The 15,637-nt window shown below is 42.6% G+C and overlaps 1 protein-coding gene across 1 annotated transcript in view; it reads right to left on the bottom strand.

Annotated features, from left to right (window-relative positions):
- LOC123744233 (F-box only protein 10) overlaps positions 1-15,637 on the bottom strand; it is a 30,964-nt gene that overhangs the window by 2,138 nt on the left and 13,189 nt on the right. The window contains exons 8-12 of the mRNA XM_082973846.1: positions 8,030-8,100; positions 7,084-7,236; positions 6,133-6,429; positions 534-844; positions 244-431 (exon numbers count right to left, since the gene is read on the bottom strand). Coding sequence (XP_082829972.1) covers positions 244-431; positions 534-844; positions 6,133-6,429; positions 7,084-7,236; positions 8,030-8,100 — 1,020 coding nt within the window. The remainder of the gene's footprint in view (positions 1-243; positions 432-533; positions 845-6,132; positions 6,430-7,083; positions 7,237-8,029; positions 8,101-15,637) is intronic.

Below are 15,637 nucleotides of genomic sequence, written 5' to 3'. Positions count from 1 at the left end.
GAAGGGATGAGGGAAGAGGAGAGAAGGGATGAGGGAAGGAGAAGGGATGAGGGAAGAGGAGAGGAAATGGGAAGAGGAGAGAAGGGATGAGGGAAGAGGAGAGGAAATGGGAAGAGGGAAGAGGAGAGGAAACGGGATGAGGGAAGGAGAAGGGATGAGGGAAGAGGAGAGGTAAAATGTATTAACCCATTAACTAGCTAGAAGGACTTGGTGAGTAGCATTGAAAGTGGGTTGCTAAGCTACCTGTTGCTATGTTTCAGCACGCTGTTGTTGCGCAGTGCGCTGCCGTCGTTGCCGGGGTCGCGGTGTAGCGGGGGTTTGACGTTGCCGGGGTGACCCTGGAACACCAGGTTGTCGTGGACGACGGCCTTTGCCGGCCCCAGCACGGCGATGCCACACCCCTGCACTGGCTGGACTCGATTACGCAACACCTACACACACACACACACACACACAAAGTACTTATTTCATTCCCAGGGTGATGGTGATATGGTGTGTGTGTGTGTGTGTGTGTGTGTGTGTGTCCAGCTCACCTTGACGTCGGCGCTGTCCGTCAACCGTATCCCGTAACCGCGGTTACCCACCACGTCGTTCTCCACCACCTGTCCGTCGCCCCGGAAACTAACGCCATGGCCGCCGTTGTCATACACACCGTTGCCGCGGAGTTCCACCCGACACTCCCTCTCCACGGTGACGCCGCCGCGACCGTTTCCACGGACGCAGTTAGCGACTAGTCGAGTCAGCTGACCGCTCTGTAGCACGGCGACACCGGCGCCACGGTTACCGTTCACTAGGTTGGCGACGACATTCAGCGGTTCACTGCTCTTCACGTACAAACCAACCGCTGGAGAGAGAAAGAGAGTTTGTTACACTGATGAAGGACCTCTCCTCTTCTCTCTACACACCAAGTCACTCAGCTCTGTCATATCACTGCTATGATGAAGGACCTCTCCTCTTCTCTCTACACACCAAGTCACTCAGCTCTGTCATATCACTGCTATGATGAAGGACCTCTCCTCTTCTCTCTACACACCAAGTCACTCAGCTCTGTCATATCACTGCTATGATGAAGGACCTCTCCTCTTCTCTCTACACACCAAGTCACTCAGCTCTGTCATATCACTGCTATGATGAAGGACCTCTCCTCTTCTCTCTACACACCAAGTCACTCAGCTCTGTCATATCACTGCTATGATGAAGGACCTCTCCTCTTCTCTCTACACACCAAGTCACTCAGCTCTGTCATATCACTGCTATGATGAAGGACCTCTCCTCTTCTCTCTACACACCAAGTCACTCAGCTCTGTCATATCACTGCTATGATGAAGGACCTCTCCTCTTCTCTCTACACACCAAGTCACTCAGCTCTGTCATATCACTGCTATGATGAAGGACCTCTCCTCTTCTCTCTACACACCAAGTCACTCAGCTCTGTCATATCACTGCTATGATGAAGGACCTCTCCTCTTCTCTCTACACACCAAGTCACTCAGCTCTGTCATATCACTGCTATGATGAAGGACCTCTCCTCTTCTCTCTACACACCAAGTCACTCAGCTCTGTCATATCACTGCTATGATGAAGGACCTCTCCTCTTCTCTCTACACACCAAGTCACTCAGCTCTGTCATATCACTGCTATGATGAAGGACCTCTCCTCTTCTCTCTACACACCAAGTCACTCAGCTCTGTCATATCACTGCTATGATGAAGGACCTCTCCTCTTCTCTCTACACACCAAGTCACTCAGCTCTGTCATATCACTGCTATGATGAAGGACCTCTCCTCTTCTCTCTACACACCAAGTCACTCAGCTCTGTCATATCACTGCTATGATGAAGGACCTCTCCTCTTCTCTCTACACACCAAGTCACTCAGCTCTGTCATATCACTGCTATGATGAAGGACCTCTCCTCTTCTCTCTACACACCAAGTCACTCAGCTCTGTCATATCACTGCTATGATGAAGGACCTCTCCTCTTCTCTCTACACACCAAGTCACTCAGCTCTGTCATATCACTGCTATGATGAAGGACCTCTCCTCTTCTCTCTACACACCAAGTCACTCAGCTCTGTCATATCACTGCTATGATGAAGGACCTCTCCTCTTCTCTCTACACACCAAGTCACTCAGCTCTGTCATATCACTGCTATGATGAAGGACCTCTCCTCTTCTCTCTACACACCAAGTCACTCAGCTCTGTCATATCCTCACATGGGGCTGGGCGATATGGCCAAAATATTATATCACGGTAAAAATTGACGGTATTTGATGTTTTAAAAAAAAAATTAATAATAGAAGTTGTAAATGTGCTTTATGAGTAGTGCGTGGCCCTTGGGTGGCAAGACATACATTCTAAGTGATTTCAATGTGTCTTTCTCCATTCTGATTGGGTTGAAGTTGAATTGAACAGTATAGAACAAAACAAAGTCGTCATTTTTCATCAATTTCTGCATTTGAGATCGTTTTTTCCTCATTGCCACGTAGAGCCGCGTGATATGAGATTTAGAGCAAAACACTTGGGTGAACTGTTGGGAATATAATGTTTATTCTCATTATTTGGTTAGAATATAATAGGGGGCACTTTGAATACAGTGTTGTTGGACGTGACAACGAATGAAAAGGCCAACATCAAAGTGACAGGGTAGGAACTAATGTGTTGATAGGTGTTTCCTAGGGGACCCTATAATCTTGGGCTACATTGAATGTTTTCTCTTAGCTACATCATGTAGCTAACGTATTCTTACTATGCGTTTACCTCTTTAATTTAGAAGACACTGTTGCACAAACAACATGCTGATTTAGGTCTACACCATCTCTGTTATTATCAGGCTGTATCGCTAACTACACTTGTTCTGACTCAGTACATTTACTAGCTAACTAGCTAGCGATTAGCATTAGCGGCTAACAAGATTTAGTAACGTCTTGCTAAGAAAAGACAAACTAGCAGTTAGCAGATGTAAGAAACACAAGCTAATAGTGTAATTTCTAGGATACTAGTAGATTTATATTTAAGAAGCAAAGTGACAACTGCATCGTTGTCATCAACAGTAGTTGTATGTGTCGCATTGACCATGCAGACTGAACGCAAGTGGCTCCTGGTTGAGGAACAGCAAATGCTCTCCTTGAGTGACAGGAGAGGTGGCTAGGTCTGTGTGGAGAGACTGGAGAGAAGAAGTAAACTCCCCCAAAAAAATGGACGTTACAACACTGCGTATCACATTTAACAAACCAGACGTTCAAATGCAAGGTATAGATGGTAAAGTAAAAACCCAAACCAGTCCGTGCATCAATACAACTATATGACAACAACAAAAAAACGTATATGACCTATCACTGCTATGAGGATGACACTCAACAACTCTTCTCCTTCCCTCCCCCTTTCTGACACCCAGGTGGCAACACGCATCTCTGAGTGCCTGGCAGATATCTCAGCTTGGATGTTGGCCCACCACGTCAAGCTCAACCTCGACAAGACAGAGCTGCTCTTCCTCCCGGGGAAGGCCTGCAGGCTGAAGGACCAATCCATCACGGCTGACAGCACCACAGTGTCGCCCTCCCAGAGTGTAAATAACCTTGGCGTGACCCTGGACAACACTCGTTCTCTGCAAACATCACAGCAGTGACCATGTCCTGCAGTTTCATGCTCTACAACATCCGTAGAGTACGACCCTACCTCACACAGGAAGTGGAGCAGGTCCAAATACAGACAATCCTCATATCCCGTCTGGACGACTGGAACTGGCTGTTGGCTGGGCTTCCCGCTTGTGTCATCAAATCCCTGCAACTTGCCCAGAACGCAGCAGCCCACCTGGAGTTCAACCTTCCCAAATTCTCCCATGTTACCCCACTCCTCTGCACACTCCCCTGGCTTCCAGTCGAAGCTCACATCCACTACCAGACCACGGTGCTTCCCTACAGAGCAGCAAGAGGAACTGCCCCCTCCCTACCTTCAGGCTATGCTCAAACCCTACACCCTAGCCTGGGGCGGCAGGTAGCCTAGTGGTTAGAGCGTTGGGCCAGTAACCGAAAGGTTGCTAGATCGAATCCCCGAGCTGACAAGGTAAAAATCTGTCGTTTTGCCCCTGAACAAGGAAGTTAAACCCACTGTTCCCTAGGCCGTCATTGTAAATAAGAATTTGTTCATTAACTGACTTGCCTAGTTAAATAAAAAATATTTAAAAACTTGAGCAGTCTGTTCTGCCACCTCTGATCTCTAGGCCCTCCCACCCCTACAGGAAGGCAGCTCCCGCTCAGCCCAGTCCAAGCTCTTCTCTGTCCTGGAACCCCAACGGTGGAACCAGCTGCAGTAGGGTTGATCTGAGCGTTCTGACCTCACAACGGCAGTCAAACACCCAAGCTAACTGGCTAACGTGCTAGCTACTTCCAGACACAAACGAGAGAACAGCTCACTCTGACCATCTTACTGGCCCTAGCAGAGCTGGTTAGGCAGTTTTCAGCCTCCATTGTGGCTCTACAGTGTCTACAGTCTCTACAGTGTCTACAGTCTCACCTCCATTGCGGCTCTACAGTGTCTACAGTCTCACCTCCATTGCGGCTCTACAGTGTCTACGATCTCACCTCCATTGCGGCTCTACAGTGTCTACGGTCTCATCTCCATTGCGGCTCTACAGTGTCTACCGTCACACCTCCATTGCGGCTCTACAGTGTCTACGGTCTCACCTCCATTGCGGCTCTACAGTGTCTACCGTCACACCTCCATTGCGGCTCTACAGTGTCTACAGTCACACCTCCATTGCGGCTCTAGTGTCTACAGTCTCACCTCCATTGCGGCTCTACAGTCTCACCTCCATTGCGGCTCTACAGTGTCTACAGTCTCACCTCCATTGCGGCTCTACAGTGTCTACAGTCTCACCTCCATTGCGGCTCTACAGTGTCTACGGTCTCACCTCCATTGCGGCTCTACAGTGTCTACGGTCTCACCTCCATTGCGGCTCTACAGTGTCTACGGTCTCACCTCCATTGCGGCTCTACAGTGTCTACGGTCTCACCTCCATTGCGGCTCTACAGTGTCTACGGTCTCACCTCCATTGCGGCTCTACAGTGTCTACGGTCTCACCTCCATTGCGGCTCTACAGTGTCTACGGTCTCACCTCCATTGCGGCTCTACAGTGTCTACGGTCTCACCTCCATTGCGGCTCTACAGTGTCTACGGTCTCACCTCCATTGCGGCTCTACAGTGTCTACGGTCTCACCTCCATTGCGGCTCTACAGTGTCTACGGTCTCACCTCCATTGCGGCTCTACAGTGTCTACGGTCTCACCTCCATTGCGGCTCTACAGTGTCTACGGTCTCACCTCCATTGCGGCTCTACAGTGTCTACGGTCTCACCTCCATTGCGGCTCTACAGTGTCTACGGTCTCACCTCCATTGCGGCTCTACAGTGTCTACGGTCTCACCTCCATTGCGGCTCTACAGTGTCTACGGTCTCACCTCCATTGCGGCTCTACAGTGTCTACGGTCTCACCTCCATTGCGGCTCTACAGTGTCTACGGTCTCACCTCCATTGCGGCTCTACAGTGTCTACGGTCTCACCTCCATTGCGGCTCTACAGTGTCTACGAGTCTCACCTCCATTGCGGCTCTACAGTGTCTACGAGTCTCACCTCCATTGCGGCTCTACAGTGTCTACAGTCTCACCTCCATTGCGGCTCTACAGTGTCTACAGTCTCACCTCCATTGTGGCTCTAGTGTCCACAGTCTCACCTCCATTGCGGCTCTACAGTGTCTACGGTCTCACCTCCATTGCGGCTCTACAGTGTCTACGGTCTCTCCTCCATTGCGGCTCTACAGTGTCTACAGTCTCACCTCCATTGCGGCTCTACAGTGTCTACAGTCTCACCTCCATTGCGGCTCTACAGTGTCTACAGTCTCACCTCCATTGCAGCTCTACAGTGTCTACAGTCTCACCTCCATTGCGGCTCTACAGTGTCTACAGTCTCACCTCCATTGTGGCTCTAGTGTCCACAGTCTCACCTCCATTGCGGCTCTACAGTGTCTACAGTCTCACCTCCATTGCGGCTCTACAGTGTCTACAGTCTCACCTCCATTGCGGCTCTACAGTGTCTACAGTCTCACCTCCATTGCGGCTCTACAGTGTCTACAGTCTCACCTCCATTGCGGCTAATGCAGTTTCCCTCCACCAGAGCCGAGCTGCTGGAGTACCCGGCGCAGAGACGTTCGTACTCGATGTCAAGGTCACCTTCCCACGCCAGCAGCTCTCCTTCCTCATGGAAGTTCTCCTGTCCTCTTCCTCCTCCTCCCTCCTGCCCCCCTTCCCTGGTCCCGCCCCCGTCAGGGTCCTTTCGGCAGAACACGGCCAGCCCGTACATGCGGTTATGGGTAATGTAGTTTCCCAACAGCTGAGGGAGGCTGGAGGACATCAACCACACACCACAGCCCTTGTTGCCTAGGAGAAGGGAAAGGAGAGGAGGACAGGAGAACAGGAAGTGCTGTCAGCGAACAGGAAGTGTGTGTGTATTACTCACTGTAGATATGGTATCCTTCTATGAGTCCACGGCCTCTCTCCCCCACCACCACTCCGTCAGAGTAGCCATGACAGAGAGGAGGAGGAGAGGAAGACAGGAAGTGATGTCAGCGAACAGGAAGTGTATTACTCACTGTAGATGTGGTTTTCCTCTATGAGTCCACGGCCTCTCTCCCCCACCACCACTCCGTCAGAGTAGCCATGACAGAGAGGAGGAGGAGAGGAAGACAGGAAGTGATGTCAGCGAACAGGAAGTGTATTACTCACTGTAGATGTGGTTTTCCTTCTATGAGTCCACGGCCTCTCTCCCCCACCACCACTCCGTCAGCTATGAGTCCACGGCCTCTCTCCCCCACCACCACTCCGTCAGAGTAGCCATGACAGAGAGGAGGAGGAGAGGAAGACAGGAAGTGATGTCAGCGAACAGGAAGTGTATTACTCACTGTAGATGTGGTTTTCCTCTATGAGTCCACGGCCTCTCTCCCCCACCACCACTCCGTCAGAGTAGCCATGACAGAGAGGAGGAGGAGAGGAAGACAGGAAGTGATGTCAGCGAACAGGAAGTGTATTACTCACTGTAGATGTGGTTTTCCTCTATGAGTCCACGGCCTCTCTCCCCCACCACCACTCCGTCAGAGTAGCCATGACAGATGTAGTTATTCCTCAGGACCGGGTCGCCCCCCCGCCTGATGTCTGCACCCCCCCACTGGTTCTCCCTGATCACATTCTCTGGAGGGAGGGGGGAGGGAGGGGAGGGTGGAGGGAGGGAGGGTGGAGGGAGGGAGGGGAGGGTGGAGGGAGGGAGGGGAGGAGGGAGGGAGGGAGGGAGGGAGGGTGGAGGGAGGGAGGGGAGGGTGGAGGGAGGGAGGGAGGGAGGGAGGGTGGAGGGAGGGAGGGGAGGGTGGAGGGAGGGAGGGAGGGGAGGAGGGTGGAGGGAGAAGGGAGGGGGGAGGGATAGATAGCATTAAGTAACCTGCATTTACATAATGGTCACTGATTATATATTTCATTCATAGAGCACTTTCACATTTCAGTCAAGACGCTGTGCAGGCTGCTGTGTGTGTGTGTTGCTGTGTGTGTGTGTGTGTTGCTGTGTGTGTGTTGCTGTGTGTGTGTTGCTGTGTGTGTGTTGCTGCGTTTGTTGCTGTGTGTGTGTTGCTGTGTGTGTTGCTGTGTGTGTGTGTGTGTGTGTGTGTGTGCTGCTGTGTGTGTGTGCTGTGTGTGTGTTGCTGTGTGTGTGTGTGTGTGTTGCTGCTGTGTGTGTGTGTGTTGCTGTGTGTGTGTGTGTGTGTGTGCTGTGCTGTGTGTTGCTGCGTGTGTGTGTGTTGCTGGGTGTGTGTGTGTGTTGCTGTGTGTGTGTTGCTGTGGGTGTGTTGCTGTGTGTGTGTGTGTTGCTGTGTGTGTGTGTGTGTGGGTGTGTTGCTGTGTGTGTGTTGCTGTGTGTGTGTGTGTGTGGGTGTGTGTGTGTGTGTGTGTGTGTGTGTGTGTGTGTGTGTGTGTTGCTGTGTGTGTGTTTAAGTACCGACTATCACCCCTCTGCCGTTCTCATTCACAGCAATCCCTGCTGCCTGACCCTGGAAGATATGGTTTCCACTGGAGGAGAGAGAGGGGGAGAAGGTTGGAGGGAGGGAGAGGGGTGGGGAGGGAGGGAGGAGGGAGGAGAAGGTGGAGGGAGGGAGAGGGGAGAGAGGTTGGAGGGAGAGGGGTGGAGGGAAGGAGAGAGAGAGGGAGAAGGTTGGAGGGAGGGAGAGGGGTGGAGGGAGGGAGAGGGGGGGAGGGAGGGAGGGGGAGGGAGGGAGGGAGAGGGAGAAGGTTGGAGGGAGAGGGGTGGAGGGAAGGAGAGAGAGAGGGAGAGGGAGGGAGGGAGGAGGGGAGGGAGGGGGGGAGGGAGGAGAGAGAGTGGGAGGGAGGGAGGGAGGGAGGGAGGGGGAGGGAGGGAGGGAGGGAGGGAGAGAAGGTTGGAGGGAGGGGAGAGGGGTGGAGGGAGGGAGAGGGAGAAGGTTGGAGGGAGGGAGGGAGGGAGGGAGGGAGAAGGTGGGAGGGAGGGAGGGAGGGAGGGAGGGGAGAGGAGGGTTGGAGGGAGAGGGGTGGAGGGAAGGAGAGAGAAGGTTGGCGGGAGGGAGAGGGGTGGAGGGAGGGAGGGAGAAGGTGGGAGGGAGGGAGGAGAGGGAGGAGAGGGTTGGAGGGAGGGAGAGGGGGTGGAGGGAAGGAGAGAGAGAGGGAGAAGGTTGGAGGGAGGGAGGGAGAGGGTTGGAGGGAGGGAGGGAGGGAGAGGTTGGCGGGAGGGAGGGAGGGAGGGAGGGAGAAGGTTGGAGGGAGGGAGGGAGGGAGGGAGGGAGAGAGAGTTGGAGGGAGGGAGGGAGGGAGGGAGGGAGGGAGGGAGGGAGGGAGGGGGAGAAGGTTGGAGGGAGGGGAGGGAGGAGAGAGAGGGGAGGGAGGGAGAGGTGTGGAGGGAGGGAGAGAGAGGTGGAGGGGAGGGAGGGAGGGAGGGAGAAGGTTGGAGGGAGGGAGGGAGGGAGAGGGAGAAGGTTGGAGGAGGGAGAGGGGTGGAGGGAGGGAGAGAGGGGGGGTGGAGGGAGGGAGGGAGGGGGAGGGAGGGAGAGGGGTGGAGGGAAGGAGAGAGGGGGAGAAGGTTGGAGGGAGGGAGGGGGGAGGGGGTGGGAGGTAAGGACAGAGCGAGGGAGAAGTTGGAGGGGGGAGAGGGGGGTGGAGGGAGGGGGAGGTAAGGACAGAGCGAGGGAGAAGTTGGAGGGAGGGAGGGGGGTGGAGGGAGGGGAGGGAGGGAAGGACAGGTAAAATAAATGTATAATATCTAGATATATAGTAATGAATCTCTCCAGACATAATGTATAATATCTATATAGTAATGAATCTCTCCAGACATAATGTATAATATCTATATAGTAATGAATCTCTCCAGACATAATGTATAATATCTATATAGTGATGAATCTCTAGACATAATGTATAATATCTATATAGTAATGAATCTCTAGACATAATGTATAATATCTATATAGTAATGAATCTCTAGACATAATGTATAATATCTATATAGTAATGAATCTCCAGACATAATGTATAATATCTATATAGTAATGAATCTCTAGACATAATGTATAATATCTAGATATATAGTAATGAATCTCTAGACATAATGTATAATATCTAGATATATAGTAATGAATCTCTCTAGACATAATGTATAATATCTAGATATATAGTAATGAATCTCTCTAGACATAATGTATAATATCTATATAGTAATGAATCTCTAGACATAATGTATAATATCTATATAGTAATGAATCTCTCCAGACATAATGTATAATATCTATATAGTAATGAATCTCTAGACATAATGTATAATATCTATATAGTAATGAATCTCCAGACATAGTGTATAATATCTATATAGTAATGAATCTCTAGACATAATGTATAATATCTAGATATATAGTAATGAATCTCTAGACATAATGTATAATATCTAGATATATAGTAATGAATCTCTCTAGACATAATGTATAATATCTAGATATATAGTAATGAATCTCTCTAGACATAATGTATAATATCTATATAGTAATGAATCTCTAGACATAATGTATAATATCTATATAGTAATGAATCTCTCCAGACATAATGTATAATATCTATATAGTGATCAATCTCTCTAGACATAATGTATAATATCTATATAGTGATGAATCTCTCTAGACATAATGTATAATATCTAGATATATAGTAATGAATCTCTCCAGACATAATGTATAATATCTATATAGTAATGAATCTCTAGACATAATGTATAATATCTATATAGTAATGAATCTCTCTAGACATAATGTATAATATCTATATAGTAATGAATCTCTAGACATAATGTATAATATCTAGATATATAGTGATGAATCTCTCTAGACATAATGTATAATATCTATATAGTAATGGATCTCTCCAGACATAATGTATAATATCTATATAGTGATGAATCTCTCTACACATAATGTATAATATCTATATAGTAATGAATCTCTAGACATAATGTATAATATCTATATAGTAATGAATCTCTCCAGACATAATGTATAATATCTAGATATATAGTAATGAATCTCTCCAGACATAATGTATAATATCTATATAGTAATGAATCTCTCCAGACATAATGTATAATATCTATATAGTGATGAATCTCTCTTGACATAATGTATAATATCTATATAGTAATGAATCTCTAGACATAATGTATAATATCTATATAGTAATGAATCTCTCTAGACATAATGTATAATATCTAGATAGTAATGAATCTCTCTAGACATAATGTATAATATCTAGATATATAGTGATGAATCTCTCTAGACATAATGTATAATATCTAGATATATAGTAATGAATCTCTCTAGACATAATGTATAATATCTATATAGTAATGAATCTCTCTAGACATAATGTATAATATCTATATAGTAATGAATCTCTAGACATAATGTATAATATCTATATAGTAATGAATCTCTCTAGACATAATGTATAATATCTAGATAGTGATGAATCTCTCTAGACATAATGTATAATATCTAGATATATAGTAATGAATCTCTCTAGACATAATGTATAATATCTAGATATATAGTAATGAATCTCTAGACATAATGTATAATATCTAGATATATAGTAATGAATCTCTAGACATAATGTATAATATCTATATAGTGATGAATCTCTAGACATAATGTATAATATCTATATAGTAATGAATCTCTAGACATAATGTATAATATCTATATAGTAATGAATCTCTAGACATAATGTATAATATCTATATAGTAATGAATCTCCAGACATAGTGTATAATATCTATATAGTAATGAATCTCTAGACATAATGTATAATATCTAGATATATAGTAATGAATCTCTAGACATAATGTATAATATCTAGATATATAGTAATGAATCTCTCTAGACATAATGTATAATATCTAGATATATAGTAATGAATCTCTCTAGACATAATGTATAATATCTATATAGTAATGAATCTCTAGACATAATGTATAATATCTATATAGTAATGAATCTCTCCAGACATAATGTATAATATCTATATAGTGATCAATCTCTCTAGACATAATGTATAATATCTATATAGTGATGAATCTCTCTAGACATAATGTATAATATCTAGATATATAGTAATGAATCTCTCTAGACATAATGTATAATATCTATATAGTAATATAATATCTATATAGTAATGAATCTCTCTAGACATAATGTATAATATCTAGATATATAGTAATGAATCTCTCCAGACATAATGTATAATATCTATATAGTAATGAATCTCTAGACATAATGTATAATATCTATATAGTAATGAATCTCTCTAGACATAATGTATAATATCTATATAGTAATGAATCTCTAGACATAATGTATAATATCTAGATATATAGTGATGAATCTCTCTAGACATAATGTATAATATCTATATAGTAATGGATCTCTCCAGACATAATGTATAATATCTATATAGTGATGAATCTCTCTAGACATAATGTATAATATCTATATAGTAATGAATCTCTAGACATAATGTATAATATCTATATAGTAATGAATCTCTCCAGACATAATGTATAATATCTAGATATATAGTAATGAATCTCTCCAGACATAATGTATAATATCTATATAGTAATGAATCTCTCCAGACATAATGTATAATATCTATATAGTGATGAATCTCTCTTGACATAATGTATAATATCTATATAGTAATGAATCTCTAGACATAATGTATAATATCTATATAGTAATGAATCTCTCCAGACATAATGTATAATATCTAGATATATAGTAATGAACCTCTCCAGACATAATGTATAATATCTAGATATATAGTAATGAATCTCTCCAGACATAATGTATAATATCTATATAGTAATGAATCTCTCTAGACATAATGTATAATATCTAGATATATAGTGATGAATCTCTCTAGACATAATGTATAATATCTATATAGTAATGAATCTCTCTAGACATAATGTATAATATCTAGATAGTAATGAATCTCTCTAGACATAATGTATAATATCTAGATATATAGTGATGAATCTCTCTAGACATAATGTATAATATCTAGATATATAGTAATGAATCTCTCCAGACATAATGTATAATATCTATATAGTAATGAATCTCTAGACATAATGTATAATATCTATATAGTAATGAATCTCTCTAGACATAATGTATAATATCTATATAGTAATGAATCTCTAGACATAATGTATAATATCTATATAGTAATGAATCTCTCTAGACATAATGTATAATATCTAGATAGTGATGAATCTCTCTAGACATAATGTATAATATCTAGATATATAGTAATGAATCTCTCTAGACATAATGTATAATATCTATATAGTAATGAATCTCTCTAGACATAATGTATAATATCTAGATAGTAATGAATCTCTCTAGACATAATGTATAATATCTAGATATATAGTGATGAATCTCTCTAGACATAATGTATAATATCTATATAGTAATGAATCTCTAGACATAATGTATAATATCTATATAGTAATGAATCTCTAGACATAATGTATAATATCTAGATATATAGTAATGAATCTCTCCAGACATAATGTATAATATCTATATAGTAATGAATCTCTAGACATAATGTATAATATCTATATAGTAATGAATCTCTCTAGACATAATGTATAATATCTATATAGTGATGAATCTCTCTAGACATAATGTATAATATATATATAGTAATGAATCTCTCTAGACATAATGTATAATATCTATATAGTAATGAATCTCTAGACATAATGTATAATATCTATATAGTGATGAATCTCTCTAGACATAATGTATAATATCTAGATAGTAATGAATCTCTCTAGACATAATGTATAATATCTAGATATATAGTAATGAATCTCTCTAGACATAATGTATAATATCTATATAGTAATGAATCTCTCTAGACATAATGTATAATATCTAGATATATAGTGATGAATCTCTCTAGACATAATGTATAATATCTAGATAGTAATGAATCTCTCTAGACATAATGTATAATATCTAGATATATAGTAATGAATCTCTCTAGACATAATGTATAATATCTATATAGTAATGAATCTCTAGACATAATGTATAATATCTATATAGTAATGAATCTCTCTAGACATAATGTATAATATCTATATAGTGATGAATCTCTCTAGACATAATGTATAATATCTATATAGTAATGAATCTCTCTAGACATAATGTATAATATCTATATAGTGATGAATCTCTCTAGACATAATGTATAATATCTATATAGTAATGAATCTCTCTAGACATAATGTATAATATCTAGATAGTAATGAATCTCTCTAGACATAATGTATAATATCTAGATATATAGTGATGAATCTCTCTAGACATAATGTATAATATCTAGATATATAGTAATGAATCACTCTAGACATAATGTATTAGTATCTATATAGTAATGAATCTCTAGACATAATGTATAATATCTAGATATATAGTAATGAATCTCTCCAGACATAATGTATAATATCTATATAGTAATGAATCTCTCTAGACATAATGTATAATATCTAGATATATAGTGATGAATCTCTCTAGACATAATGTATAATATCTATATAGTAATGAATCTCTCTAGACATAATGTATAATATCTATATAGTAATGAATCTCTCTAGACATAATGTATAATATCTATATAGTAATGAATCTCTCCAGACATAATGTATAATATCTATATAGTAATGAACCTCTAGACATAATGTATAATATCTAGATATATAGTGATGAATCTCTCCAGACATAATGTATAATATCTAGATATATAGTAATGAATCTCTCCAGACATAATGTATAATATCTATATAGTAATGAATCTCTCTAGACATAATGTATAATATCTATATAGTAATGAATCTCTAGACATAATGTATAATATCTAGATATATAGTAATGAATCTCTCTAGACATAATGTATAATATCTATATAGTAATGAATCTCTAGACATAATGTATAATATCTATATAGTAATGAATCTCTCTAGACATAATGTATAATATCTATATAGTAATGAATCTCTCCAGACATAATGTATAATATCTATATAGTAATGAATCTCTAGACATAATGTATAATATCTATATAGTAATGAATCTCTCTAGACATAATGTATAATATCTATATAGTAATGAATCTCCTAGACATAATGTATAATATCTAGATATATAGTAATGAATCTCTCTAGACATAATGTATAATATCTATATAGTAATGAATCTTGAGGCTGAAGGTGAAAACCACAACATTTCAGGATGTGTCCCAAATGACTACAGGGTTGCTGTTGAACAGAATGTAGACCCCCCCTCCTACCTGACTACAGGGTTGCTGTTGAACAGAATGTAGACCCCCCCTCCTACCTGACTACAGGGTTGCTGTTGAAAAAGAATGTAGACCCCCCTCCTACCTGACTACAGGGTTCCCATTGAACAGAATGTAGACTACCCCTCCTACCTGACTACAGGGTTGCTGTTGAACAGAATGTAGACCCCCCCATTCTACCTGACTACAGGGTTCCCATTGAACAGAATGTAGACCCCCCCTCCTACCTGACTACAGGGTTCCTGTTGAACAGAATGTAGACCCCCCCTCCTACCTGACTACAGGGTTGCTGTTGAACAGAATGTAGACGACCCCTCCTACCTGACTACAGGGTTCCTGTTGAACAGAATGTAGACCCCCCCTCCTACCTGACTACAGGGTTCCCGTTGAACAGAATGTAGACCCCCCCCCCTCCTACCTGACTACAGGGTTCCTGTTGAACAGAATGTAGACCCCCCCTCCTACCTGACTACAGGGTTCCCGTTGAACAGAATGTAGACCCCCCTCCTACCTGACTACAGGGTTGCCGTTGAACAGAATGTAGACCCCCCTCCTACCTGACTACAGGGTTGCTGTTGAACAGAATGTAGACCCCCCCTCCTACCTGACTACAGGGTTGCTGTTGAACAGAATGTAGACTACCCCTCCTACCTGACTACAG

Source organism: Salmo salar, chromosome 04 (assembly GCF_965601325.2).
Source record: "Salmo salar chromosome 04, fSalSal1, whole genome shotgun sequence".
Taxonomy (NCBI): domain Eukaryota; kingdom Metazoa; phylum Chordata; class Actinopteri; order Salmoniformes; family Salmonidae; genus Salmo; species Salmo salar.
Note: the sequence above shows the minus strand (reverse complement) of the source record. Positions and strands in the feature narration are given on the sequence as shown.